At 42.0% G+C, this 26,858-nt stretch overlaps 10 protein-coding genes across 10 annotated transcripts; 5 read left to right on the forward strand and 5 right to left on the reverse strand.

Annotated features, from left to right (window-relative positions):
• Positions 1–148: 148 nt before the first annotated feature.
• LOC6579565 (transcription elongation factor SPT4) lies at positions 149–824 on the forward strand. The gene is made up of 3 exons (XM_002005412.4): positions 149–318; positions 384–546; positions 608–824. Exons 1-3 carry the CDS (start codon positions 250–252, stop codon positions 724–726), a joined length of 351 nt encoding a protein of 116 aa, XP_002005448.1. The 5' UTR covers positions 149–249; the 3' UTR covers positions 727–824.
• On the reverse strand, positions 742–2,010 carry LOC6579566 (mevalonate kinase). Its single transcript, XM_002005413.4, has one exon. It carries the CDS (start codon positions 2,008–2,010, stop codon positions 832–834), a length of 1,179 nt encoding a protein of 392 aa, XP_002005449.1. The 3' UTR covers positions 742–831.
• A 95-nt stretch (positions 2,011–2,105) lies between these two features.
• LOC6579567 (uncharacterized bolA-like protein C8C9.11) lies at positions 2,106–2,787 on the reverse strand. Its single transcript, XM_002005414.4, has 2 exons — positions 2,532–2,787; positions 2,106–2,468 (listed from the first exon to the last, which is right to left on the reverse strand). Exons 1-2 carry the CDS (start codon positions 2,693–2,695, stop codon positions 2,372–2,374), a joined length of 261 nt encoding a protein of 86 aa, XP_002005450.1. The 5' UTR covers positions 2,696–2,787; the 3' UTR covers positions 2,106–2,371.
• A 315-nt stretch (positions 2,788–3,102) lies between these two features.
• On the forward strand, positions 3,103–6,109 carry LOC6579568 (probable nucleoporin Nup54). The gene is made up of 5 exons (XM_002005415.4): positions 3,103–3,313; positions 3,820–4,197; positions 4,258–4,624; positions 4,681–5,248; positions 5,312–6,109. Exons 1-5 carry the CDS (start codon positions 3,259–3,261, stop codon positions 5,651–5,653), a joined length of 1,710 nt encoding a protein of 569 aa, XP_002005451.1. The 5' UTR covers positions 3,103–3,258; the 3' UTR covers positions 5,654–6,109.
• A 292-nt stretch (positions 6,110–6,401) lies between these two features.
• On the forward strand, positions 6,402–7,550 carry LOC6579569. Its single transcript, XM_002005416.4, has 2 exons — positions 6,402–6,752; positions 6,825–7,550. Exons 1-2 carry the CDS (start codon positions 6,732–6,734, stop codon positions 7,548–7,550), a joined length of 747 nt encoding a protein of 248 aa, XP_002005452.1. The 5' UTR covers positions 6,402–6,731.
• Positions 7,551–7,589: 39 nt separating this feature from the next.
• On the reverse strand, positions 7,590–8,912 carry LOC6579570 (deoxyribose-phosphate aldolase). The gene is made up of 3 exons (XM_002005417.4): positions 8,783–8,912; positions 8,136–8,719; positions 7,590–8,075 (listed from the first exon to the last, which is right to left on the reverse strand). Exons 1-3 carry the CDS (start codon positions 8,814–8,816, stop codon positions 7,749–7,751), a joined length of 945 nt encoding a protein of 314 aa, XP_002005453.1. The 5' UTR covers positions 8,817–8,912; the 3' UTR covers positions 7,590–7,748.
• A 934-nt stretch (positions 8,913–9,846) lies between these two features.
• Positions 9,847–11,849, forward strand: LOC6579571 (4-coumarate--CoA ligase 2). Its single transcript, XM_002005418.3, has 5 exons — positions 9,847–10,021; positions 10,088–10,295; positions 10,367–10,553; positions 10,621–10,737; positions 10,798–11,849. Exons 1-5 carry the CDS (start codon positions 9,881–9,883, stop codon positions 11,741–11,743), a joined length of 1,599 nt encoding a protein of 532 aa, XP_002005454.1. The 5' UTR covers positions 9,847–9,880; the 3' UTR covers positions 11,744–11,849.
• A 1,053-nt stretch (positions 11,850–12,902) lies between these two features.
• LOC6579572 (4-coumarate--CoA ligase 1) lies at positions 12,903–14,884 on the forward strand. Its single transcript, XM_002005419.4, has 4 exons — positions 12,903–13,084; positions 13,150–13,544; positions 13,608–13,724; positions 13,786–14,884. Exons 1-4 carry the CDS (start codon positions 12,941–12,943, stop codon positions 14,738–14,740), a joined length of 1,611 nt encoding a protein of 536 aa, XP_002005455.2. The 5' UTR covers positions 12,903–12,940; the 3' UTR covers positions 14,741–14,884.
• A 796-nt stretch (positions 14,885–15,680) lies between these two features.
• LOC6579573 lies at positions 15,681–17,898 on the reverse strand. The gene is made up of 2 exons (XM_002005420.4): positions 16,930–17,898; positions 15,681–16,829 (listed from the first exon to the last, which is right to left on the reverse strand). The coding sequence occupies exons 1-2, from the start codon at positions 17,381–17,383 to the stop codon at positions 15,790–15,792; spliced, it is 1,494 nt and encodes a 497-aa protein (XP_002005456.2). The 5' UTR covers positions 17,384–17,898; the 3' UTR covers positions 15,681–15,789.
• A 1,422-nt stretch (positions 17,899–19,320) lies between these two features.
• LOC6579574 lies at positions 19,321–21,352 on the reverse strand. The gene is made up of 2 exons (XM_002005421.4): positions 21,179–21,352; positions 19,321–20,207 (listed from the first exon to the last, which is right to left on the reverse strand). The coding sequence occupies exons 1-2, from the start codon at positions 21,188–21,190 to the stop codon at positions 19,629–19,631; spliced, it is 591 nt and encodes a 196-aa protein (XP_002005457.2). The 5' UTR covers positions 21,191–21,352; the 3' UTR covers positions 19,321–19,628.
• Positions 21,353–26,858: the final 5,506 nt, after the last annotated feature.

Raw genomic sequence — 26,858 nt, forward strand, 5'->3', positions numbered from 1 at the left:
GAAACAGATTTATTCATTAAAAAGAAATTTTAAATAATTTTGTTATGAATTCTCCACTGGGAAAATACCAGGCACTACATTTGAGACCACTTGTTAATATAACGATATATTTATCGGTCCTTATCGATAGAATCACGAAAGCATTTTCCATCTCTAGTCTTTCGTGGAATATTTACGAGCAGTTGCATTTCTTGCCGTGTTCACAAAAAGTAATTTGGTACCGGCTTTTTATTATTGTTTACTTTTAAAATGTCTTTTGATGCCATACCTAAAGATTTGCGGGGGCTACGCGCCTGCCTGGTATGCTCCCTTGTAAAGGTATGCATTACAAATTTGATTAGGACACGCCAACACATTTTAGTTTGCTCGCTCCTTTCCCATAGACTTTCGATCAATTTGAGACTGATGGCTGCGAAAATTGCGAAGAGTTTCTGCGTATGAAGAATAACAAGGATAATGTTTACGATCACACAAGCAACAATTTTGATGGCATCATTGCTCTGACAACACCCACAGACTCGTGGGTAGCAAAATGGCAACGTCTTTGTAAGAAACTCACAATTCAACGCTTAGACATAGCATAAATATTTACTTTCCGCCTTTACAGCACGCTTCACGCGTGGCATCTATGCCATCTCCGTATCGGGCACCTTGCCACAATCGACCATCCGCGAAATGAAGAACCGAGGAATTGCATACAAGACAAGAGATAGAAGTCAGCGCTAACAGGGGAATATTGCGTTTGGTGTATAAAAATGTAGTTTATTTTAAGCAATAACAAAACCACGAAAATACAACTAGAATAAAATACAGTTTTAAGTGAACAAGCTATCAATCATCCAGAGAGCTCACACGCAGTCCATCGCCGCCAGCTGTAGTGACATGCACACCAAAGCCAGCTACTTCCAACTCCGCCTTTAGTTTCCAGTATACCTCGTTGCATTCGTACTTCTCGGGCAGCAAAACAATGGCATAGCCACCAGCACCAGCGCCCGTCATCTTGGAGAAGAAGCCACGCTTGAAGGCAATTGTAAATATTTGCTCTAGTTTCGGATGTGTAACGCCAATTGCCTTGAGCAGATCGTTGTTTATTTGAAAGAGTCGTTCGAGCTTCTCGAACTTCTCACTGTCATCTTGTCCATTGCCAAAGCTTTCGTACAATGGCACGGCGGAATTGACAAGCTGTTCACAAGCCTCCCAAATTGCGTCGATAAGCAGTGGGAACTCTTCGCTCAAGTGACGAACTTTCGCCACAATATCAGCAGTGCTGCGGCCCACACGGCTATCTACCAGTAAAATGTTGAGCGGTTTCTGTACGCGCAACGGCTGAAATCCTTGGCCTTTGACGAAGCGTAGAATTCCTCCATAGGTGCACACTGTGTTATCCACGCCGGAGGGCGTCCCATGATTCACGCGCTCCGATTCGTATGCCCAATGCGAAATCAAAGCTAAATTCTCCTCTTGCAAATAGGTCTTCTCGTCGAAATGACCAGCCAAAATGAGAAAAGCTGCTGCCAAGGCAGACCCATAAGACGCCGAGCTGCCCAAGCCGGCGCCCACATTAAGCTCTGAATCCACTTGCACCTGGAAACCCTGGGAAAGTTTCAGATTGGGTTCGATGGGAGACGTGAGCACAGCGCCTGCTAGCAGATAGAATATTGAAACGAATGCGCGTTGGTTCTGCGCTTTTTGTGTGCCCATATTACGTTCCATTTCCTTAGCCAATTCTGCACGCACCTCCTCCAAAAGTTTAGCGGTGCTCTCCAACTTGTCGCCGGGATATTTGAAGCGAAAGCTATCTAGAAAGGCATTAAAGTTACTCAATTTGATTTCCAGAGTGGAGTTGAGAGACTTCAGCTGAAATATGGCCATCTGGCTCTCCGCCACTGAGCGGAACTGAAGCGTGGTGCCTAGGCCAACGACTGCAGCCAGTGCTGGCTTTTGATAAATAACAGCGTGCTCTCCATGTAGAATAACCTTGCCAGGAGAGTGCACCTGGAACTTCATCATTGTCTGTTTCTGTTGAAACGCAAATATATCTTTTTTTAGATATTTGAATATCTAATGAGTGCCCTCGAGTTCATACAAGATGGCGGCAACAAGGGTCACTGGAGATCAGGTTCTCGCTTTATTTATATTATGTATGTTTGATTCAGATTTTATGTAATGTTACGCGAAATTTTGCGTGTTTACTGTTACTCCGTTCATCGGCTGTTTCCCTTTCACTTTCTTTGTTCAACTGTTTTAAGTTTCGACTGCTTTGATGTTGTCTGACGTTGGCTGGCTAAATCGGCTACACACACACATGCATGCATGTACAGGTTTTTGGACTCCGCAATGAAGTAACTGGTTACGGTTGCTACTGCTCTAGCTATTGCTGTTGCACTTTCTCCCACTCAGCTGGTGTGTATGATTTTTGCGAGAAAGCGTGTATTTCCTTAAGTTCTTCGGCGAGCGTCGTGTTAACTCTTAAATCAAAATTATATTATTTATTTTTATGTATTTTAACATTTAAGTATAGAGCGAATTACAATCTGTGCTTCTGCAGGAGTGCTTTCCCTTCAAATGCCTTAGAGACAATGATAGCGCTGAATTTTCCACCACATCCGTCAGATTCGTCTGTTACCTGCACATAGGTTGCGTCAAGTTTTTCTTTAAGCTTGTCTTCCAGATACTTCGAGGTATACTTGCTCATTTTGAATAATTTTATTTTAATTTATTTCCCTTACAAATTACCAAATGCAAAACGAGGCCGTCACTAGCGGCAAATTATCGAAATTAGAAGATTACTTCTTTAATAAGGCAAAACGTCACAAGCAACTAAAATGAGGTACGCAGAAAGCATTAGTATGCGAATTGTAAAATTGAGCCACAAGGTCGTTTTTTGAAACAAACACGTAAAAATGATAATTACATCATAAAATTACCAACAGTAGGGGTTCGAATTGTACATTGTTATGAAAATAATTATTTATGACGTCACAAATACAATATGTGATGATTCTTGACATTTTATTCATTGTTCTATCCGATGAATAAATCGTATTGAAATTATTATATTTTTTTAAATATCGATTGTTTGACAAGGCCAAGTCTATCGAAATCTTCTCCTTCCCAATATAGCATTGTTGAGCGTGTTGATAGCGCCAAAATTTCTCGTTTTTAGTTTTTTTACAATTAGTTTTTAATTAAAAAGCACTTCACATCTGTTCAGACCTAAGCGAAAAATATAAGTATAAGCGCTGAATAAGAGTCATTATGTCATTCTTTGGTGGCAACACATCTCTGGGTGCGACTAGCACGCCGGCTAAACGTAAGTAGGCGTCGCGTTTCATTCTTCAGGTGGGAATGACACGAAAAATGCATGCGGTATTTAAATAAAATTCCGGTCAAGCTCTTTTCGCCAAATAGCGTTGGGGGTCAGCAGTTGAAGGCAGAGTGAGCAACTTCTTCGCATCCTGAAAGTTGCTCACACGTATTCCTTTGGATTAATTCTGAAATGTTTGGAAAGTATGAGATATAGGATTCTGCAAAAAGTAAAGAGATATCAGCAACAAGGCTAGACTTACTCCTTTTTGTGAATAACATAGCCGACATAGGCAACGCAAACCAGCAGAAATATTACAAATACAATGAGTAATGACATAGTGGGGAAAACAAACACATCTGCTGCTGTCCAACTTCTATAGTATACTAAGTCTTAACCCTCACTAAACACTTCTCTCGAACTGATAAGATTTGTAACGCGGAAGCTGGACTAGCAACAAAACATTTCAAGCATTGACCCCTTTCTATTATACTTATCTATTCTGTGGACAGCGGGCGGTATGTTTGGCTCAGCGTTTGGTGCGACAAGCGGAACTGCGGCACCGGCTTTTGGAAGCAATATATCAACGTCTGCGTTTGGTAGCGCACCCACAGCCTTCGGTGCTCCAACAAGTGCACCCGCTGCAACACTGGGCAGCGGATTTGGTGGCTTTGGCACGACAGCACCGACAAATCAGTCTAGTTTATTTTCAACACCCGCAAGTTCGGCCCCGCCTGCTTTCAGTGGGTTTGGACAGCTGCCAACGTCGAGCAACGCGCCTGCTAGCGGATTCTCCGGATTTGGAGCAACAACGACCACAACACCAGCATTTGGTGGCTTTGGCACCAACCAGACGTCAGCATTTGGTGGCAGCACATTTGGATCATCAGGTAAAATTCCCTAAGTTCCTTTCATAGAGAATATATTAATTATAGCAATTATTGTTGCAGCTTTCGGAAAACCAGCTGCGCCGACAGTGACTCCCGGCTTCGGAGGCTTTGGCGGTACAAACTTTATGTTGGGACAGCCACAGCAGCAGCCTGTCCCAATTTCAGCGGATGAAGCGTTTGCACAGGCCATTCTAAATGTCTCCATCTTTGGCGATGAGCGTGATAACATTGTAGCCAAATGGAACTATCTGCAGGCAATGTGGGGCACTGGTAAACTATTTTACTCCCAAAGTGCAGCTCCAGTGGACATTACGCAGGAGAATTACTTATGTCGCTTCAAGGCTATTGGCTACAGTCGCATGCCTGGCAAGGACAACAAGCTGGGGCTTGTCGCACTAAACTTTGATCGGGAGTTAGCAACGATTAAGTGAGTGCTAACAGCCTATCTGAATTTTACCTTCATTATCATCTTTGCATTTATAGGACGCAACAGCAACAGATTGTACAAACCCTGCACAGTCTTATGGGCAGCAAACCAAATCTTTTGGTGCACATCGACGTTCTCAAAGAGCTGGAGAACAAAAAGTGCCAAATGGTTATCTATGTGGAGGAGAAAGTGCAGATTCCACACGGTCCACACGATAGCAAGCGGATACTTGCCACTGAGCTGGCTGCTTATTTAAATCAGGCAACAGTGAAGCCACAGTTGACGAATCTGGGATTGACGGAAGCCTTGGCACTTACGCTACCCGATGAGGATCAATTGAAAGAATACCTAGAGAATCCCCCGCGCAGCGTTGACCCACGCATGTGGCGGCAGGCCAATTTAGACAACCCAGATGCCAGTCAATTTATACCTGTGCCCATGATTGGCTTCAACGATTTGAAATGGCGTGTCAAATGCCAGGAACAGGAGACCGAGACGCATGCGCTGTACATGAAGAAGGTGGAAGGCGAGTTACAGGAACTGCGGCGACGCCATGCTTCCGCAACAGCCAGGATAATGGAGCACAAACGGAAGTTAGCCGAAATGAGCCATCGCATACTTAGGGTAAGCGAATACAAATTTCATATCTTTTTAGATATATTCAAAATTATAAAATTTTTTCCGCAGATCGTTGTGAAACAAGAATGCACCCGTAAGGTGGGCACCACATTGACGCCCGAGGAGGAGGCACTGCGCACCAAGCTGCAGAATATGCAGGCTGTTGTTTCTGCGCCCACTCAGTTCAAGGGCCGGCTGAGCGAGCTACTCTCCCAGATTCGGATGCAGCGCAGTCAATTCTCTAGCACTGGCCTGCCGGAATATGCATTAGACAAAAGCGCCGAGGATGAGATGAGAACCATAATGACAATGCAGCAGCGCGCCATGGAAGTGCTGAAAGAAACAGTTAACAAAGACATGGAAGCACTGGATATTATCATAAAAGGTTTGCCCGAGTTACAGCAAACATGATCCCCCCATACGAACAGTGCCGAAATTATATAGTTGTTTGTCTAATATAGAGTCAATGAACAAGATGTAATCGTTACAAATTGTTAATGCTTTTTTGTTGCTATTGCCACCGGTCTAGTATTTCCTGTAACTTTGAACTTGCACTTTTACGGCTGGCACGATAGAAAATATAACAAATGTGTTTGGCTCTCGTCGCAACAATCGAAACGAGTTCACATCTCACGCTGCGGAAATTATGTGAACGACAATTTTGTACACTAACTTAAAGTGGGTATAATACATTTGTTTATGCATTGATAATATTTAAAAATGATTTCTAATTTGTGGAAATCAGAAATTGAATAAGTCAGAGATTGTAGAAATTTGATTAATTATTAAGCCGAATGTCAATGCAAAGTACGAAACAAAAACAACATATTTTTATTGGATATAGCTATATAAAGAATGTGGAAAATATTTTGAAAAACTTTTAATCCATTTCAACTTTGAAAACTTGTAACAGTATTTTGAATTCGTCTACCCAAGTAGATCCATTGTTTTTGTCATAACGTTTACACACTGTTAGAGTCAATGCACTTGGTGCAAGCGGCCGACTTTTCTTTGGGATTGGACAATTTTGCAGCGATTACTTGACCATTTGACGCAATTTCGCTAGTTGCCTCTGGCTGCAACGAACTCATTACCAGTGACAAACTCGCATCCAGTTTGTTCAACTTCAGGTTGTTCGTCGCTTGGGTTGTTACATTAACATTATTATGCAGCCAGGTGTGTGTGTGTGCGTGTGTGTGGAGTTGTCTCGTTATATATTTATTTCTTTTGCACTGGGAAAACTCGTTTTCCAGCTAACTGTGCCTGGAGTGCAGTTGTTGCTATTGTTGATTGTGGAGATTTCCGAGAGCTTCCGTTTTAAGACTGGGAAAATGGAAAATGATTGCAGTGTGTGGAGTATAAATGAATTCGCTGTGTCCAGGCCGCCTTACTCATTGTGCGAACTTTGCAACGGCAACTGACGACAGCTGCTCCAACAACGTATATGGACTAATAATAGCTACGCTACAAAAGCTAAAGAAAACTCGCCATGTCGAATGGGTCATTGATAGTGAGTGTGCCTGGAGTTGCAGCCGTAAGATCTGTTACCTAAAACTCTCGCCTCCCTCTCTCTCTCCTTTAGTTGCTGTTGTGGGCATTTTGCTCAAGTGTGGCGGCCACGCCCACGTCATCAATAGCACAGCGTCGTGCACAGCTGCAGGAGGATGTGCAGCTATTGCATCCGCAAATCATAACTATTGAACGGCTGGAGCATTTGCTCCGGCGTGCAGGTGAAATATTTGGTCCGGTTGCCCAGGTCGCTGATTCTGAATCGGCCGGCAGTCAATTGGAGCCTCAAGTAGAGATGCAGGTGCAGCCACAGCAGTACATGTTGCCACCCACAGATCAGCCCTATAACTTCTACTTGCCGCTCTACGATTACATTGATCCCAAGCTGGACGCCAAGAGTCGGCACATGGAGAAAATTGCGCCGCCGCCACAGAGATTGCAACAGGAGCACAATTATTACGCCGACAAGCCAAAGAAGACGCCGAAGAAGTTCAATGCGGCCGCCAAGCACGTCAACCTCAAGTGGCTCAACACATACGAGAAGGCAATGGGCGGAGTTGCTCCCAAGGCAATCTATCTGGAGCAGGATGAGCGCAATCGCATCAACTTTGATGACTCCTTCTTCGCGGTTGATATGCAGGTGAAGACGCCGGACAATCAGCCTCACAAGGAGTCGAGCGCTGTGCCCGCCGAATTGCTGCAGCACGGCGAACAGCTGGCCGAGGATGATCTGATGGCCGCGCCTGCCCAGCTCACATACAGCTACAAGCCAACGGAAGCTATGAAGCAGCCTGCTTAGCGGTGCACTGCGGCCAGGACAACTGTTATTTAATTGTAGTCGGTTACAAAAATACAAAAATATATTTATACATGTTACATATTACTCAATTACGGGGATAAATGCTCAGTAGACCAAACAAAGTGTTTAGTTCAATCATAATTACGTGTAAAGCTTCATTTGGGAATGCTTCGTGTGGCAATCCGAATCTGCTGTCAGTTAAGCGTGCTGAGCGATGCCTTCGCGCACAACCCTTTCAATATCATCGAGCAGACCCGAGGCACCGAATCGGAAGAGCTCGGGCTGCAGCCAGTTCATGCCGAGAGTATTCTTGATGAGCGTCATCCAGGCGATGGCGTCCCGCACAGTTCGTACACCGCCCGCTGGCTTCAGGCCCACAATTTGCTGAGTGCGTCGCTTAAACTCCTGTATGGCATATATCATGACCAGGCCAACGGGCAGTGTCGCATTCACCGCCTCCTTGCCTGTAGATGTCTTGATGAAGTCCGCTCCTGCTAGCATGCACACCATGGAAGCTTTATATACCTGCGAATAGAAAGTAGGCAAATGAGTTTGGGTTAATCTGGGGTAATAGGGGATACTAACATTTTCCATGGAGCCCAGTTCACCAATAGCCAGGATTGTCTTTAGATGTGCACGATCGCCACAGGCCTTGCGCATCTGGACCACCTCGTTGTACACGCCTTCCCAGTCACCCACCAGCGCCAGTGGCCGATTGATAACGATATCAATCTCTGTAGCACCAGATTCGATAGCATAGTTGATTTCCTCCAGACGAGATTTCAAGCTATATTGGCCGGTAGGGAAGCCAGTGGCCACGGCAGCTATTGATATCTCATTCAATTTGTCAAGCTGCTTCAGTGCCTTGTATGCGTCTGCCACACGCGCGGGATAGACGCAAACAGCAGCACAATGAATGTCTGGGAGCAAGCTCTCCTCGACAGATTTCTCAAGAAGTTGAGGTTCAAAGGGCAAACTCGCCCGCACACAAAGCCGCCTCACATTGGAGGCAGTATCATCTCCAGCCAGGGTGGTCAGGTCCGTTAGCATTAAGGCCTTGAGAGCCCACGCGACTTCGTAATCACCCGTCACAGTCGAGTTTTCTGATAAGCTCAATGCATTCTTATTGAGTTCAGGCAGTGAAAAGTTTACCTTGAGCAGGGAGGCATCTGAGAATGTGTAAGTTAATCAATAGCAATATGAGAATGATGGACAGAAATATATGTACTTACCATAGGGCAAGATATTGTTTACTTTTATTCCCATTATATTAAATTTTACTCAAGAGAATGCTCCCTTTTGGCAGTTAACAAGAATAACACGCACTTACCACGCTAATGCCGCCCATAAACAAGCCGCAGATAAGAAATCAGCTGCTGGCAGCGTTGCCATATCGATGGATGAAGTTCAAATGTAAAAGCACAGGGCTGTTACATTATTTTTTGAAAGTTTTTAGCCGCCATTAGATTTGATTTAATGGCATGTACACATAGTTGTTTATTTCGAAGCAATATCACGGACTATGAGCCTTGAGAATGACGCACTATAGAGATATAGAATTGTTTATATTCATTTGTTTATCACTTTTGATATGTAAAGTTAGATTAAGTTCCCGTTAAAGGTGACCCAAGACTAGTTGAATAAAATATATCAATTTTTAATTAATAAACAAAATAAAGATATATTTGTACAAACAGAATTAAATAGCTAATACTGAAAATTTCTTATTAATTATAAAACTTTATCTTATCTACGCAGTTCAAAGTCAAATAACATCAAGGGAAATTCCAGGCTAATACTTTAAGTACCTCGTTTATAAATTAGCGAAAGCTTCATCCATTTAAACACCTGCCTATCTTTATCTGTCCTATACAATAGGTCGTTCGTGGAAGCCCAACTATAAATGTTACAATGCCATAATATACTGATTGCTAAGATTTTTATAGTCAGCTGCCTTATTATTTCATTTGACTTGGATTTATGCCGAAAATATGCATTTCGGATTAGTTCTCGATTCAGGCGATTACTGTGCAACAAGCGGACATGAATGAATGCATTTATAGTTTTGTATTGATTTGAATAGCGATAAGTAGACAATCGAGTGCTTGGATTGATGCACTCTAAGTGTCTTCTGATACACTATCGATGGTTAAGTCATTATGTGCTGATTAGATCTAACAGGCAGTGCACACTTACAGATTACAGATCCACTCCAATGGATAGTGGCTATAGAAAACAAGTTGATCATGTGCAGCCAGTAGACAATATAAATAGATGGGACATATGCCTCGGTAACTTACATATAAGTGCATCTAGGGCGAGGCATCAGTATGGCAGCAATACCGACCACCTACAATGAGAAGGAGAATACGTGGTGTGGAGCCAAGCGGAGCTCCATCTATGACTATAATATATCTGTGGGCAAGGTCATCTTCAATACCATGAAGAATTGGCCCAAAAACGTGTGTCAGGTGCGTGCAAACGAAATATCGTGCTGCCTGCTCATGGAAGCTAAAAACTGTTATTCAAATGCGTAGATTAACGACATCGATGGCGTCACTGTGACCAATGAGCAGGGCATCACCTGGGCCGTGCGCATTGCGCAGTACCTGAAAAATTGTGGCCTCAACCACAAGGACGTGATTGGGATCGCTGCTAAAAATACCACCTACGTCATGCCTTTGGGCGTGGCCTGCCTCATGAATGGCACGCCATTCCATTCGGTGAATCCCTTGCTCGACGAAGGTATGCGAATCGTATTCTTCAATCTTATCTGGATTGCGTCAATGTAATCGCAATTAATTTAATTAATATAGCCACCGTTAATTACGTCTTTGCAATAACGAAGCCGATGCTAATATTCTGTGATGGTGCCGATTACCAGAAAATTCGCGCGGCTACGCTAGGCTGGCATCCAGAGATATACACTTTGAGCGATCCCATTGAGGGCGTGCCCAATATAGAGACTCTGTTGGATCCAACTACCACCGAAATGTTCTATCAGTAAGCGAGCTAGCTATTATATGTATAAATGTTATATATATTCTCTCTTCTCTTTTCTTTTATTTAGACCGGAGCCTTTGAAGACTGGCGGCGATCAAACCGTGGCCATCTTGTGCTCCTCGGGCACCACAGGCTTGCCCAAAGCCGTTTGCATTTCGAATAGTATTTTAATACAGGATAGCTTGTAAGATCCCCACTGTTCGCCTCTGGAATTGCTTATTCTGAATCCCTGTTAACTTGGCAGGCTCGTGACTAGCGAATCGGTGATCTTTGTGGCCAGCTCGCTGGACTGGCTAACTGGGCTGTTGGCCTTCGTCTTCAGCACTGTGTTCGGCTGCACTCGCATCATAACTAACCGACCCTTTGAGCCGTCCTACTTTGTGGAGCTGGTCCAGAAGTACAAGATCAACTATGCCGTGGTGCCGCCCAGGCATCTGTCTGCCCTGGTCACCTGTCCACAGGCCACGCCAGAAGCACTACAGCCGTTGCGTATGCTGAATTACGGCGGAGGCTTGGTATCCCTAACCACACTGCAGCGTGCCCAGGAGATATGCAAGTCGGCCATGTTCAATTCGGGCTACGGCATGACCGAGGTGGGTGCCATAACAGTGAACATTGGCATTAGCAATACCGCCTCAGCGGGCCGGCTCCTGCCGGGCATCAAAATTCGCATTGTCGACGAAGACGGCAAGAGCCTAGGCTATAACCAGGTGGGCGAAATCTATGTGCACACGGGACAGGCCTGGAACGGCTATTACGGCAATCCCGTCGAGACGCGACGTATGCAGGATTTCGAAGGCTGGTTCCATACTGGCGACCTGGGCTACTTTGATGAGCAGAACTTCCTGTACATTGTTGATCGGAAAAAGGAGATCCTCAAGTACCAGGGACTGCACTACTGGCCCACCGAAATCGAGGGCATCATTGCGGAGCTGCACCAGGTGCAGGACGTTTGTGTCGTTGGCATCTACGACGAGCGTTCAGGCGATGCCGCTGGCGCTCTGATTGTCAAGCGTGCAGGCTGCGAAATCAGCGCCAAGGAGGTGATTGATCATGTGGCCAAGCGCCTGACGGGCATGCAGAAGCAGCTGCGCGCTGGAGTACGATTTGTGGATAAGCTGCCGGCCAACGTGAACGGGAAGACTATGCGCAAGAGCGCGAAGGAGGTGTTTCTTGCTCAGCCCAACTGAGCCAATGAACAAATATTCACCTGAATTGTATATTTTACGTTATGAGAAAGAGTACTTGAGAGCCGGCTGATAAGGGGCTTAACATGAATGAACACAAACAAACAGACAAACAGACTTTCAATTACATATTTAACAAGATCTATCACACGCTTCTATAAAGTATAAATTTTAGCCATAATAAGTTGCCAAACAGATATGAATTTATTCAAGCACTGCGGCATTTCCAGATAGTCTAATCTCAAGGCTAGCTGATTCAGCGGTAAAGTCGAAACACTTGGGTCTGGCTGACTTCGTCAGCATTGATTCTTAAAATAACCAGAAAACAAGAACTTTATAATTAAGCTAATCTAATAAGAATGCCTAAGTGAGGCTTTCAATTGGACAGCGGAGGAACGGGCAGGCTGATTATGCAGCTGGCTAAATTGAGCTCATTATCATGGGAATTTATTTATATGTATTTATCTTGATACGATTCTGCATAAGTTAAAAATATGAATTTATTTCTTTTTGATAAAGGTGAGGCACGTGTTAATGAGGAAGCATTTCGCATGGCACTTCAGATTGCATTTGATTCTGATAATATTATCAGCTTCAGATTGATTCAGTTCTTCACAAATCTCTTTTTATATGACATAATTGTTTGATTACTCAAAATACCCGCTTTACATAGAAAATTTTCAATGATATTTGCCTCAAGCATAATCTGGAAATACCAGAAATGCCAATGACCAGGAAAGGCATCATAAATCGGCATGAGTTTAGATTAATAACCCAGTAACATAACGGTATATAGGGGGTTTTATTGCTAGATTATTAAAATCAGACTAGTAGCTGATTACTTCGATCAGATTTCCCGTTATATACAATCAATTAAAGCTCTAACGAAGCTGAATCCAAAGATAATGTCTCTAAGAAATACGTGTGCACCTGATAATGGGTTGGACTGGGCGTTAGATAAGCGTAGCGTAAATTTTCTATACGACTCCTATTGGCTAACGCTTATGAAGTTTATGGTCCTATTCCTGTTCGTTGTTTTTGTTTTTGTTTTTGTTTTCTTTTGTTTTCGGCTAATCACGGTGAGCTCAGCATTTACTGATAAAAGACAATATTTTTACTATTTAATTGAGTGGTCTTCAGGGAATTAGTTATTTAGTAGCTGAAACTGAAGGCGATCAGAGCTAATAAAAAGTAAATAGAATGGACGACTTCTTCAAAACTCACTACGATCCCATTGCACGGATCTGGAGTGGCGCGAAATCGTCGCCCATGTACGATTTTGATTGCTCATACGGTCGCATAGTGCACAATCAGCTCAGGAATAATCCTAATCACATATGCCAGGTGAGTTGCAGAATAAATATGGATAGCCGACAAGTTTATAGCTTAATCATTGCTATATATTATAGATATGCCTGGCGGATGGAAAAACTGCGACAAATCGGGACGTATTCACTTGGTCCGTGCGCCTGGCGCAGAATTTCAAGAAACGTGGATTACGTCACGATGACGTCATCTGCATCTCGGCCAAGAACAGCACCTACGTTACGCCAGTGGCGGTTGCCTGCCTCTTCAATGCCACGCCCTTTCACGCCGTCAACCCCATCCTGGACCCCGAGACACTCAGCCACGTGCTGGCGATAACAAAGCCATCGCTGTTCTTCTGCGATGCCGCGGATCTGGAGAAGCTGAAGACGGCGAGCGCTGCATGGTCACCCGAGTTCGTAACGCTGACAGGTAAAGTGGAGGGCGTGCCATTCGTGGAGGAGTTCCTTGCCCCAACCAACACTGAAATGTTTTATCAGTAAGTTGCAATCGCATTTATAAATAATACGTCCTGCTTATCAATATGTTATTTATATCACAGACCTCAACCTTTGATCTTCGGCGGGGAGCAGACCATGGCCATCTTGTGTTCGTCTGGCACGACGGGCAAGCCCAAGGCCGTGTGCATGGCCAACTACATGCTGTCGTGCAGCAATCCGTAAGTTTTAATCGATTCCTTATCAACTTTAGATTACATAATCGGGTTATGTCCCTTGCAGCTTCCTCAGCTCTGAGGCAGTCATTTACTGCGGCTCCAGCTTGGACTGGTATTCGGGTCTGATCAACTTTATGTACTCCGTCGCAGATGGCTGCACGCGCATCATAGCCGACAAGCCCTTCAGTGCGGAGTATATCTTAGAGCTCGTGACCAAGTATAAGATCAACATCCTCAGCATTGCACCGCGTCACGCCAGCGAGTTGGTCGCCTGCCCGCAGGCCACGCCGGAGAAGTTGGCCTCGGTGTTCCTAGTAGCCGTCGGAGGCGGCTGGATACCCTCGGTGACGTTGCAGAAGGTGCAGAAGCTCATTCAAAGGGGATTTGTCTATTTTGGCTACGGAACTACAGAATTCGGAGGAGTGTGCGCCGGTCCCTTCAATGAGAAGCTTGGCAACACAGTTGGCAAACTCAATGCCGGCATTAAGATTCGCATTGTCGATGAGGACGGCAAGAATCTGGGTTACGGCATGGTCGGAGAGGTCTATGTGAACCACGGCCGCAACTGGAAGGGCTATTACGGCAATCCAGTGGAAAGTCAGCGCATGTATGACTCTCTTGGCTGGTTCCACACGGGCGATCTGGGCTACTTCGACGAGGAGAACAATCTGTACATTGTGGACCGCAAGAAGGAGATCTACAAGTGCTTGGGCATGCAATACTCGCCCAACGATATCGAAGCCGTCATTACCGAGCTGCCCGATGTTGTCCAGGTGTGTGTCGTGGGCGTCTACGACGACAAATACGGCGATGCGCCCGCTGCCATGATAGTCAAGCGGCCCGGTAGCTCCTTGACCGCCGAGCAGGTCAAACAGCATGTGGCCAAGCGGCTCGTGGTCAATCACAAGCAGCTCCATGGAGGCGCCTACTTCACCAACGAACTGCCCGTAACTGCCAGCGGCAAAGTGATGCGTCGCACGGTCAAAGAGCAACTGACCCAGTCGAGCGTAGATCGATAGGGGGTATTTGTATTAGTCTAGTGACACCTATTTAAGTACGTGTAAAAGTATTTGTGAAAATGAATGTTGATATGTCCCTGTGAAGTATATTAGTTAAGGTATTTTCTGAGAGAAAAAAAAAACGAATATCTTGTTTCTTCTAAATCAATAATGCTTTTTTATTCCAATATTACCGTCAAACTGACCGGTTTAACCCCAACTGATTATACATATACTATATACAGATAAGAGTATTTTGACTTTCCCATTAGCCAGAAGGTCAAGGAACGATCAGGTTTGGCGTTTTGTTGGAGTCATTGAGAAGCAAAACAGCTGTACGCTGTTGCTAGTATTTAGGTACTTCTTAGACGAATATTCCCTAACTATTTTGCCATATGTACCATGGTTTGCTTACCCCAAAATATGGTTAAATAATTGTTTAATGTGCTATCAAAAAGTATGCTTTAATAATTTATATTATTTGTAGATTTATTTGATTAGAATTCATGATAACTTTTGTTCTTTTGGAAGAGTTTTGGATGGTTAATTAGTATTGTTAAGATGTTGAAAGAAATATTTCTGTATATATATAGCTGATTATTAGATTAGCCTCGACATCTAATTGGAAGAATGTAATTCTCTGTATAAACCAACACGGGATCTTGCCAGGGCTACAGAGTCATGCTGTTATTGGAATCCATCGACGATCCCATTGAAAGCAGCTGGAGTGAAGCAAAGTGGAGTAATTGAAATCACAATTGCTTACTTAGCTCAATGCTTCACAGTAATCTGTAAAATCAATCACCAAAGCAATTCTCAGGTAAGTGAAGATCAAAATAAACATCATTTAGCTAAACACTCGAAGCAATTGATTGACGTCAACTACGTCTCACTCGCTCTCAATTGGAGGCTGCTCTGTTCTTCACTGAAGTAGAAGCTAACTGAGAAAAAGATCGCCTAATTACATGGGTTTGGTTCAGCTTTAATGGTGTAAATAAATATGTTTCGATTTTCTAATTACAAATAGGCCCTGAGTTAATATTCAGCGATTTGTAATCGCGTTAGTTAGACTATGAATGAACCAAGACGTAGCTCCATAGGATGAGTAGCAATGCCCAGCTGGTCGGATGACTGGCACCTGCAGTCGCCTCTGGCTGAGGGTGTTCCATGTCCACGGCTGTGACATTCGCATTGGAGCTGGGCTCCTGCTCCGTTGCCTGCGGCACGAACTGCTGTCGCACTTTGCCGGTCTTGATCTCAACTTTGGGCAGCGGAAAGCAATAGACGCGCTCCACTTCTACCAGCACCGCCGTCGAGCTCTCCGTGGCCATCTCCGATACGGTCAGTGGCACACAGATGGTCGGCTCCTCGGCGGAGTTGCGCTCCTCGTAGGGAATGCCAACGCGCGTGATATTGAGTGGCATCTGGGGCCCCTGTGGTACCTGTGGCACCAGGGTATCCGGCACGCTCAGCTCGCTTTGCATTTGAGCCGAGTTGAGATTTTCCTCATAGTATTTATAGTCATCGATGTCGTCGTCTAGCCGATCGATGCTGTCGATGTGATCGACGCGATCGATGCTGCTGCCGGCATCGGTGTAGATGCGCTCAGTGCTGCTGGGCGTGGCATCCAGAAAGTCTGTGGGCCAATTGAGCGCCACGGTGGTGGACTCCACAAGGCCCGCGCTGGGCGTGGGCGCTGCCGTGCTGCTCATCCCTGGACTCACTCGGGGCACGGGCTGCGTGCTCTCAAAGGTGGGCGTGGGATATGGATAGGGCAGCGGCATCCAGTTATCCTCTGTGGTTTGCACATGCTTACGTCTCTGTACGGCTGTCGTTGTCTCAACGGACTCGTTGATTTGCTGGGCCATCGCTCGCATCAGAGGATCCGTTGCATTCACGCGCACCACTTCGATCGCCGATTGCTTCGGCTGCGGCTGCGGCTGCAGCTGGGATGGATGCAGTTGCGATGGTATGCGCCAGCGACTGCGGGTTTCCTGCGAATGCTCGAAGCTATCGCGTCGTGAATAGGGATTCTGATAGCCCACACCTGCAGTGCGTTGCTCTGTTTCCGGCAACATCTCCTCGCTGGATGTGTCGCGCCTATCGGTGGCTGCAACAAGTGTAAACAGATGAGTGAGTTTTTCATTTAATGATTGCTATTGTGATGCATGGGAGATCAAATTAGGCTAGGTCTAGCTCTACCCACTCACCATCAGCTGGCATGCCCATGAGCATGGCCTCGAGGCGTCCATATTTGCGTTGCTTTGGCGGCTCCTCGCCGGCCTCAGGCGGCATCTGTGGTAGCTCCGGCTTCCAGTTGCCGTACACCACGCTGTCTGGGCCGCGCTGCTCGCTCGGCGCCTTGCTATCCGGCTGCTCGCGCAGAAGCGGAATGTGCGTGTGCACCGTGGAGCTGGCCGGCATGGGCAGCACATTGGGCACGATTGGCGCATAGCCCGGCCAGTTGACGGAGCCGTGGCCCAGCATGGCTGGCGCGGGTGGCTGCTGAGCCGTCATTTGCATATCCGCAATGCGTACACGGCCCCGTGGCCGAAGCGCCTGCAATTGCTGTGCATCGGGTTCGTCCTGGCCGAGGACGTTCGGTTGGCGGCTCAGCGCGAACAAAAGCCACAAGATTCGAAGAGACAACTGTTTGCTGGCCATAGTTAAACTGGACTAAGAGACAACAGTTCGAACGGTTTCAGTTCGTTTCGGTTTCGGTTTCTATTTACTGAAATGATGTGCCACTTCTGAAGTGGATATTGCTATTGTTGTTGTTGTTGTTGGTGCTGCTGCTACTGCTGCTGCTGCTGTTAGTTTTTGTTTTGTATCTGCGATTCACAGTTAGCTTAGTTTTATTGTTAGGCTTTGTTGTTGCTGCTGGCACACAAAACAACGGCAACAACTCATTGTTCAAGCGGGCTATCGACTCTCAATTCCACCTGCCCATCGATATTCGCACTTTGTTGATGTTGATTTCAGATTTCAAACTTTAGATTTCTGTTTTTTTTTTTTTTTTTTTTCTTATTTTCTTTATTTTTATTTTTCACTCAGTTGTCTGCACGTTCTGTTTGGCTATTTCTTTTGCACGTTTCGTGGTCTAAACACGGCGGCTTCTAAACGGCAACTGACGTTGGCCAAATCAATTTGCGGCCGCTTGGGCTGCTGCCACAGCACCATCGACGGCCAGAGCAACATTCTTAATCATGGCCATTGAAATGTTTTCTTTTGTTCAGTTTTCGCTTAATTATGCGCAAGAGCGTTAAAATTTAATGGCGAATAAACATTCTTTCGTTGTGGTTGGTGAAAATGCAGCGGGCCTGAAATACTTCGCTGTGCCGAGCACAGCAGTCAACGTAGAGGGTTCTAGATAGATAAACACATATGCATACACACATACATATATGTATATGTATATCAAATATATACTATGTAAAGCTTCGTATATGCTTAGATTTATGCAAATTACTAGACAACTCGTCTCGTTTGTGCTACTAAAAAAGTTTTCTTGTTGATTTTTTGGCACCGTTTATGCGAGCTGTCTGTAAATATCTCCAAAAGCTGACGACGATGGCTGGGGGCCAAACTTTTCAGCACATTGATTGGTCCAACGGTAAAACAGTAGTAGGCCGAAAAGTGTGAAGAGATCTCAATGGAGCTTAAAGGCGAGAGTTAAAGGTGAATTAAATATTTCCACTACTATTTTAATGACTTTCTTTCAATTATCGTTGAGATAAGTATATCAATTCATTATATTGCTATAGCATTAAAGAGCTTCCGAGTTTTTATTACCATTAGCATTGCCAAGTCTATACGAACTCTAGAGATTTGATTTTCGAATTATTTGTTATGATTTTATTTTATTTCATAAACAAATTTCAGTTTATCTTTAGTTTTCTCCTATACCATCATCATATATCATATCTTGCTGGCTTACAGGGTATCTCTTATTGCACAACTCTCTCCTATTGATATTTGCTTACCAATTGCCACCGCTCCCATAGTTTCCACGACTCCAATACTTTTCACATTAAAGTTTCATAAGCTTCACATGTGCATCTCATAATTCAGATTTTCCAGTCACAGTTGTTTTTTTTTCTTTCTGTTTTTCTTTTGGAATGGAGCTCAGTGAAGCAGCACTCGAGTGACTTCGAGACGAAACCACTTGCAAAAATCGAAACCAAGTCAAAACGTCAAAAGAAAAGCTGCCAAAAAATTATGCAACAGCTGGTCTGACGGGACTGTCAAAAGCCTGTGACTGTGCCACATGCACAAAGTAAGGCATATGGAAAATTGCGCGGATGGAAAATGGAAAATATTAAATATTTATACAAAACAAGATTATGCACCATGGAATGGGATCAACAAACGGATTCGTGAGGTAATTTAACAAATAATAATAACAATAAAAAACAGCCAACAGAAACTAAAAAAAAAAAAGAATTAAAAAAAATAAAAAATAAAAAAACAACCCATTGCGCATTGTCACGTTTTGTGAACATTATGGAGGTATGTGCATAGGTGTGTACAGATGTGTGCGTATGTGTAGGGGTATAATATGGAAATGGAAAATCATTGAATAATGTTTACTTGGGGTCGCGTGTGTGTTGAATGGAAATTTTGTTTTTCCGCTTTTATTGCGATTATTTTCTTTTATTCAACAAAACTTTCACGATCGTTAACATAAATATCTGTGTGCTGCGGCTGTTCGCAAAGTGTTAGATTCATTAACTTTTGTTTTTTTGTAGAATTTATAGCAGAAATCACAGTCTCTCGGCTGGTTATGGTCAGTGAAGGAGGCAAGTTGTAAAGTTGTAAAAATTTGGAAAATTTGGAAAATGTTCAAAAAATGCAGCACGTTATCTGGTTGAGAGGTTTTGGTTTACGTTGTGTGAGCGTCGACTCTCTACTAATTCTCCAGCAGGCCAATGTACTGGCCATTCTGGTTGGCCAGGCGTCGCTCCTCCAGCTTCTTGGCAAAGCCTGGATCGCTCTTGGCACGCTGCTCCAGGCGCTCCTGCTGCAGCTTAATGCCGGCATAGATCTGATCCAGACCCTTCTGTATCTCCTCGGGTATGGCTGGCGGAGTGGGTATATGATCCCCTGTGGCGCGGAAGCCATTCTCATCGGCCGTGTACTGAACGTTGACGTGGGTGCCGTCTGGCGATTGGTAGGAGTATTGGCCGTGCTGCACCAGAACGCCATTGGGATTGGTGTCGAAGTCCTTGAGGAAGCCCGTCTCCTCGTGTATGATGTTGTTGCCAGTCTCGTATTCGGTCTTGTAGCTGCCATCCTCGCTCTGCTCCTTGTTGTACTTCAGTATGGGTATCCAGGTGCTGGTCTCGCGTTGATCCTCACGCCGATGGTCCGCCTTCTCATCGCGCGGTATATTGTTAGCATTGAGGTGGGCATGATGATGCTGCTGCTGGTGCTGATGCTGGTTGTGATGCTGCGCATGGCACGAAAGGGCAAACAGCGCAATAAGTATCTAAATTAGAAAGAAATTTAATTTCTATTAATTAGTTTTATTTGAGAAAGTTCAGCTTATATTACAGAATTTTTTTACAAAATTATAAAATAATATAATATATTATATCTTGATATGAATTATATTAAATTAAAAAATTGTTTATATATTTTTATTTAATTAAAGGTACTAATTAATTTTCCTAAAATAAAATTTGTTATGGCAATGTAAATATTGACCATAAATAAATTTTTAATTTTTTTTAAATATATATATTTTTATTTAATTAAAGCTACTAATTAATTTTCATAAAATAAAATTCGTTTGATTTTTTACACTTTAATTAATTAATAAATTTTTAATAGCCTATTAATAATTTTAAAAATTAAACAAAAGACCATGACATTATTTTAAATTATGATTTTATTAATAATTTTCTAAAATTTCAGATATTGTTAAAAAAAAAAAAAAAACAACTGAAGAAGTGAGGATTGTTAATATGTAAAAATTAAAATATAATATTAAATGATTTAATCGCATTTAAAATTATAAAATTTTTATAATTATTCTAATTATAATAAAATAAAATTGATGTGAATTTAATTATTTATTACATTAAATACATTTTGTGAATAAAAATGCCATATTTAAATTTCTAAAATTATTCCTTAATACTTTTACATTTCAACAGTAATTAATTTCTTAAATGATTTTATTCGGTGTTATTTTTTAAAATTTTTTTTATTATTTTCTTTTTTTGTAATGATTTATTTAACTTTAATTTAGGTAATTTATATTAATCTTCAAGAATAATTTAATCCTGCAGGATCTTAGCTTGTCTCTAGATTGATAATATACCTTGAGCTATTTTGTATTCTTCAACATTATTATTATTAATTATTTGATTATTATTGAACATATTTGACACCTCAATGGCACAAACCACAACCCATGCAAAATCAATTTGACGATCCACTAATGTCGGAACTTACAAACACTTTCATTTCGATTGCTTAATTGACGATTCACTTGCAAGGATTTCGCTGATAGCCGTTAGATGCTGTTTGCATTTACAGTTAAATGCAGTGGCAAATGCGCGTTTGATGCGGCGCCCGTGTGGTTGGTTAAGTGAAAGCTGCAACGATGCGAACTGTGCTGCGGCGGCCCTATTTAAGTGCTTTATATAGCCGCGACATTTGTCAGCGTCTCCTGCGCTCGCAGCTGGAGCCCGCGTGCCAGCGAGCGCCTTGGCCAGAGAGACGACGATCAAAATAGAGATAGAGTTACAGATACAGTTACAGCACAACTACACTGACAATAGTTGCAATTGCCATAGCTGCAGATGCTGTTGCTGCTCTTTCGGCCAGCCAGTCAGCCAGCCAGCCAGTCAGCCATCATGTTGTTAGCTTTTTGCGAACAGCTTGATAATTATGGCTCGAATAAAGGTGATGCGAAAAGTAGAATACTTTTACTTTTTAAATTGTTGATTTCGAGGCTAAGCTAAGAGAACCGTTAGGTTGTTTTTAAATACTATTGCCAATCGTTAGGCATAAATAACACAATTAAATTATTACAGACGATTGGATCTAATGATCTTAAATGCAAATATAAGTCAATATTATAATATATACAAGTTTTGGCCTTCTCTCGATAGAGAGTTTATGTCAAGCGACATCGTCGGATTTCACATAATACTTATGCATACTGGATATGGTAATGGGCACGGCAAAAGTGTGCGGATCGTCGGCGTCTTTACCGGTCGTTCATCTTCGTAATGCCGTTATTTAGAAATAAGCCAGAACGAGTTTTTTTCTGCAGCAGCTTCGATAACGTTTGGTTGTCTTCGCCAAAATGCAGCCGAACCCTGCAAAATGCTCTCCCACTCTCTCAGCCAGTTTTACGCTCACGCTCTCGTTTTCTCTCTCTCTCTCTCTCTCTCTTATTTTGTCTCTCGAGTCGATGTGCGCTCTATTGCTCTCCATATCTGTGTTGCCTCTATATTTCGTTTCGAAGATGTTACGGCTGCCAGAGTTCGGATTCTTGTAATGCTATTGGGGGAATCTCGGGCAGGGGGAACTATTGGCATAGAGGACAGTGACATACAATATATGTGGCATAGACTGAAACTGAAAATTGTTGTAATACTCGCATTGCTGTGGATCGGGTTTGGCTCTTTTTTGTTTGTTTTGGCTAGCGAAGCTGCTGATGAGGCAAGACGATAATTGAGTTCAAAACGGCAACGGGTAATGGATCTTGGCAAATGTTAATTAGTTGTGGAAAATGGGTCAATCTCTGACGATAATATCATGCAAAAGCGATTACCGCGATTACTAGCCAATTTCTGTTGGAATGGAACAAATGGAAAAAATGCAAATAAATTTGATTACGAAGATGCAAGAATCACTTGCAACATAATGCGGAGAGTTGAACAACCGCATTGCCGGTCGGCGAGTCAAACATGAGGAGAGCGAGCGAGAGATGAATAGCAAGCGCAAGCGGAAGAGCATGTGTTAAAAAACTGGTCAAGTGTTGCCGATTGCCATAAAAAGAAAAGAGCGAGACAAACAAACATTTTGGGCCTGGCCGCCTGCGCAGCCGCACCTCTTCTGCTGCCAACTGCCCACCCAAGCCAAAAGCCTCAGCGCCGTCAGATTAAACGCTTGTCTTTCGGTTTCCAGTTACCAGTTGTTGGAGTGTTGGAGTGCCCGCTGAGTCACCGCGTAGCGGCAATTGTGTAATTTTTCCCAACTCAATGAAAACGAAAGCTGGCAAGGTTAGCTCCAGAGCTACATCCACACTGACCCACTTATACTAGCACGTCCAGCAGCCCCAACTACAAACTACTTGAGCTAGTCTCTTGCTTCTTCTTTGTGTTTGTTGACCATCGAAAATGTCAAATGCTTGGCTGCTGCATTCTCCGGTTAGCATTTGGTGTAGGTTGCATCTCTTGTTGGGAATTGTGTTCTTAGCTCGTGCGCCATTTGACATTTAAGACCGGAGATCGGAGACCGGAGACCAAAGACCGAACATCGAAGACTGGTTTACAAAAAAGTCCGCACAGCGGCGGGTGGGAGGCAAACGGCGAGGCAATAAATTTTGCGGCAATTTCAAGTGTCATGATGTTGTGAAATTTCTTGTCAGTGGCTGGCATCTTGAGCTTGAATCGTAAATAATGCTCTAGTAATGGATGGAGATGTCCGTTGATCAGCGTAATCATCGCCATTTGATAGACAGGCCACGTATACCCGCTCGGTAATTGGCAATTCTAACAAGCATTCCATTTTTCCTGTTCAAAGAAATTCTTCTTGATCCGATGCCGATTGCTAATTCTGAACTCAGAATATATTAATTGTAGAATTCGCCTCAGTTTATTGACCGCCCAAATCTGGAAAGATATCAGCAGCTCTTCCATTAACTTTACGTGTAGAATTTTATTTTATTTTAACTTATTAACTGCATGTGTGCAGATTCCGTTGATCGAAATATTTAACATTGTTTGCCCTAGCGCAATTAGAAAGAAGTGTGGAAAAAGCCTTGAATATTTTAGGGATGTAGAGAGAGAGATATATATATTTATATATTAATATTAATAGAGACTGAAAGAGATAGAGAGAGAGTTTGTTAATTACCCTCAGCTGAACACACTTTCTTGGATAATTTTTGTAGACTATTGTGCACGATTTTTATTGAAATATTAGTTGACGGGCAAAAATCAAGAGATTCACAAATAACAAAGTCTAGAATATATTTGAATTCATGCTTTTGGAATTTATACAGATATCGTTAATATACACGCACCATAGGATTGTCAAAAAATATCTATAATTTACAATTTGGCTACCGAATTGGTTGGCACGTTTACAATGACTAAATATAGTTAATATGGGTCTGAAAAATGATTAGTGCTTGAGCTATTTTAAATTTTAATTGCTTGATTATCTTTTTTTGAGCAATTAAACATACATAAATATATATACATAAATATATGGTATTACTCCATTATTTTTTTCAATGATTATATGTAGTAGCAATAGCTCGGAAAATATATCTCAGATGTACAAGCATTTGATGAGTTATTCTTTGATCTAAGTCACCTTTTGTCGTGAGCATTCCTTATGCATATCGCTATGCTTCAGCATGATCAGATCCGATATATATTTGATGATAGCTCCGGCTTGGAATATTGGGAATACCTTGATGGACTGGATACTTATAGTAATAAAATTGAAGTGCGAATTATATATATATTATAAGATAAAATTAACGTTTATTGACATTAAATATGCGCTGCATAATATATAATAATCCACTATTGAGCTCAAAATTTTATTTTTTATTGGTTTCTTTTCGTGTAAAATTTCCACTTATCGAAACAGTTATCATTTTTATATCGATCGAAAAAAAATGCATTTCTGCCTTAAAAGAAATAGCTGGGAAAAAAGGCGGAATATGTTCCGATACGTTTATGTTGCGAAAATAGTAGAGGGCCTGAATAGCAAACGAGATAGAGAGATATATCCAATTTCACATTGAGATAGAAGAGTGAGACAATTACCTTGGGCACAGGGCACTTTTTTGGAAAATTGCTATTCCTTGTTATACTTTTGTAGGCCATATTCGCGATTTTGTTTCTTAATTGATTTAGACTGATTTCACAATAATCCACTTGTATAATTAAAGTCTTGCGAAAAATCTTTGACTTTCCTCGTCGAATATAGACGGCTAGGGTAATATTAATATTTGAAAATGCTCGACCATATTCAAATTCGGCCGTTAGCAGAGTTCTGTCCGGGTCAACAATGAAGCATCTGTAGGAGCCAATAACATCGCGATTTACGTTACAATTAAACGTATCCCAAGTCACAATAAAATGATCGAGCAGCTATATAGTAGGGCATATTTAATGGAAGATCTACTGTATTAATGACAAAAATAAAAAACACACCTTGTTGGCTGGGAATGCTATAGGTATATAGCAAAGCACTGTCAAAATGAATAATATATCCATTTGGCAAGCGAATCGACTGAGGTTTTTGCAATGACTAACTATATTTAATAAAATTTGCTTTATTTTCAAGCTTTGATTTCTCAATTATATTTTCTCATTTTTTTAAGCAATTAAATTTATAATTTTGCTTGACAAAATATATTCCGTTTTTCGGTATCTAACTAATTATTTATGCCTATTGGTTTGCTATATTGTTAAATATATTTAAGTTTTTTTTATTATTATTATTTTTTTTTTTAACTATTAAATGTATTATAAATGTCATGTAGATTTTCAGATGCAGTCTGTGTTTAATCAAAACATTTTTAAAAACAATTTTTATGCTTTTTAAAAACTTGTCTTTTTTGTCATGTATTTTTTTTTTTTTTTTTTTTTTTACATAGTCTTTTGGAACAAAATTTGATTTGAGTTCTTATAATTTATTGGTCTTTTTCCGTATTGACCTTCCACTTAATGAAATATTCAGATAATTTGCATCGGTCGTAAAAAAGTTTAATTCAGCTTGAAAATCCAAAGTTGGGAAAAAGATTGGTATATTTTCACCCAAGTTAATGTTCCGATAGTAGTAGAAGCCCTGAAAATTATTCGTTTTAAATACAATATATATATTAATATTTACAAAGCTATACTTTGTGTGAGAAAGATATATATATATATATGTATATGAAAAATATATAGTAGAATTACCTTGGGCACAGGACACTTTCCTGGATAGTTGCTGTTCTTTATTATACTTTTGTAGGCAATACTCGCGACTTTGTTAGCTAAACTTTTTGAGTTGAGATTACAGCCATCTCCAGACAAATCTACAGCTTTGCGTAGTTCCTTCGAGCTCCCTCGTCGCATATAGACGGCTAAGCTAATATTCATCTTTTTCAAATCTCGAATATATTGAAATTCCGCTGTTAACAGTGTTTTGTCCTTGTCAACAGTAATGCATCTGTGGGACACAATAAAATCACGATCTACTTTACAATTAAACGAATCCCAGGTCACAATCAAGTGGTCCGGCAGCTGCATAGTAGTAGGGTATATTTAATGGAAGATCCACTGTATTAATGACTAAAATAATAAACACACACCTTGATGACTGGCGATGCTATAGACATATGGCAAAGCACTGCCAATATATATAATTTATCCATTTGGCAAGCGAATCGGCTGACGTTTTTGCAATGACTAAATAATTTGAATGCAATTGAAAACAGTTTCCATAGCTACATCAGCTTTGAATCTATTTCGAACTCTGATTTCTCAATTATATTTTTAAATTTTTGTTATTCAATTAAGTTCTAAATTTTTAGCAGAGCGCGTTTTGCGAATGTCGACATTTTCCGATTGAGGGCGATTAAAAATTTTTGATATAAATATTTGTGGTGAAGCGAGAAGAGTATATTAGCTTTGTGCTTTATGCTGCTTGGGATGATGTTCAAAAGTATCCTTTAAAAACATGAATACCTGTTTGTTATCTCTGAAAGTAATATAAAAATAGCATTGATTCCGATCAAAGACGTGCATAAAGTCTAGCATTATCTCGCACACGCCTTTATTATAATAGTAAATAATTAATTTTTTATCGGTCAATTACATATTAGCATGTAGTATTGATTGGTTTATCTGCGTGATATATTTCCGCTTATGGAAATATTTGTTAGTGAGAAATT

This window comes from Drosophila mojavensis, unplaced genomic scaffold, assembly GCF_018153725.1.
Source record: "Drosophila mojavensis isolate 15081-1352.22 unplaced genomic scaffold, ASM1815372v1 contig_80, whole genome shotgun sequence".
Classification (NCBI taxonomy): Eukaryota; Metazoa; Arthropoda; class Insecta; order Diptera; family Drosophilidae; genus Drosophila; species Drosophila mojavensis.

Bases quoted from the DNA above. Each gene is read 5' to 3' on its own strand.
- LOC6579565 (XM_002005412.4), top strand. From the start codon at position 250: ATGTCTTTTGATGCCATACCTAAAGATTTGCGGGGGCTACGCGCCTGC. The intron at 319-383 runs GTATGCATTACA...CCTTTCCCATAG, and splicing joins TGGTATGCTCCCTTGTAAAG to ACTTTCGATCAATTTGAGAC. The intron at 547-607 runs GTAAGAAACTCA...CCGCCTTTACAG, and splicing joins AGCAAAATGGCAACGTCTTT to CACGCTTCACGCGTGGCATC.
- LOC6579566 (XM_002005413.4), bottom strand. From the start codon at position 2,010: ATGATGAAGTTCCAGGTGCACTCTCCTGGCAAGGTTATTCTACATGGA.
- LOC6579567 (XM_002005414.4), bottom strand. From the start codon at position 2,695: ATGAGCAAGTATACCTCGAAGTATCTGGAAGACAAGCTTAAAGAAAAA. The intron at 2,469-2,531 runs GTAATTCGCTCT...TTTTGATTTAAG, and splicing joins CTCCTGCAGAAGCACAGATT to AGTTAACACGACGCTCGCCG.
- LOC6579568 (XM_002005415.4), top strand. From the start codon at position 3,259: ATGTCATTCTTTGGTGGCAACACATCTCTGGGTGCGACTAGCACGCCG. The intron at 4,198-4,257 runs GTAAAATTCCCT...TTATTGTTGCAG, and splicing joins CAGCACATTTGGATCATCAG to CTTTCGGAAAACCAGCTGCG. The intron at 4,625-4,680 runs GTGAGTGCTAAC...TTGCATTTATAG, and splicing joins CGGGAGTTAGCAACGATTAA to GACGCAACAGCAACAGATTG.
- LOC6579569 (XM_002005416.4), top strand. From the start codon at position 6,732: ATGTCGAATGGGTCATTGATA. The intron at 6,753-6,824 runs GTGAGTGTGCCT...TCTCTCCTTTAG, and splicing joins TGTCGAATGGGTCATTGATA to TTGCTGTTGTGGGCATTTTG.
- LOC6579570 (XM_002005417.4), bottom strand. From the start codon at position 8,816: ATGGGAATAAAAGTAAACAATATCTTGCCCTATG. The intron at 8,720-8,782 runs GTAAGTACATAT...ACACATTCTCAG, and splicing joins AAACAATATCTTGCCCTATG to ATGCCTCCCTGCTCAAGGTA. The intron at 8,076-8,135 runs GTTAGTATCCCC...TTCTATTCGCAG, and splicing joins AACTGGGCTCCATGGAAAAT to GTATATAAAGCTTCCATGGT.
- LOC6579571 (XM_002005418.3), top strand. From the start codon at position 9,881: ATGGCAGCAATACCGACCACCTACAATGAGAAGGAGAATACGTGGTGT. The intron at 10,554-10,620 runs GTAAGCGAGCTA...TCTTTTATTTAG, and splicing joins ACCACCGAAATGTTCTATCA to ACCGGAGCCTTTGAAGACTG. The intron at 10,738-10,797 runs GTAAGATCCCCA...TTAACTTGGCAG, and splicing joins ATTTTAATACAGGATAGCTT to GCTCGTGACTAGCGAATCGG.
- LOC6579572 (XM_002005419.4), top strand. From the start codon at position 12,941: ATGGACGACTTCTTCAAAACTCACTACGATCCCATTGCACGGATCTGG. The intron at 13,545-13,607 runs GTAAGTTGCAAT...TTTATATCACAG, and splicing joins AACACTGAAATGTTTTATCA to ACCTCAACCTTTGATCTTCG. The intron at 13,725-13,785 runs GTAAGTTTTAAT...TGTCCCTTGCAG, and splicing joins ATGCTGTCGTGCAGCAATCC to CTTCCTCAGCTCTGAGGCAG.
- LOC6579573 (XM_002005420.4), bottom strand. From the start codon at position 17,383: ATGGCCAGCAAACAGTTGTCTCTTCGAATCTTGTGGCTTTTGTTCGCG. The intron at 16,830-16,929 runs GTGAGTGGGTAG...CACTTGTTGCAG, and splicing joins CATGGGCATGCCAGCTGATG to CCACCGATAGGCGCGACACA.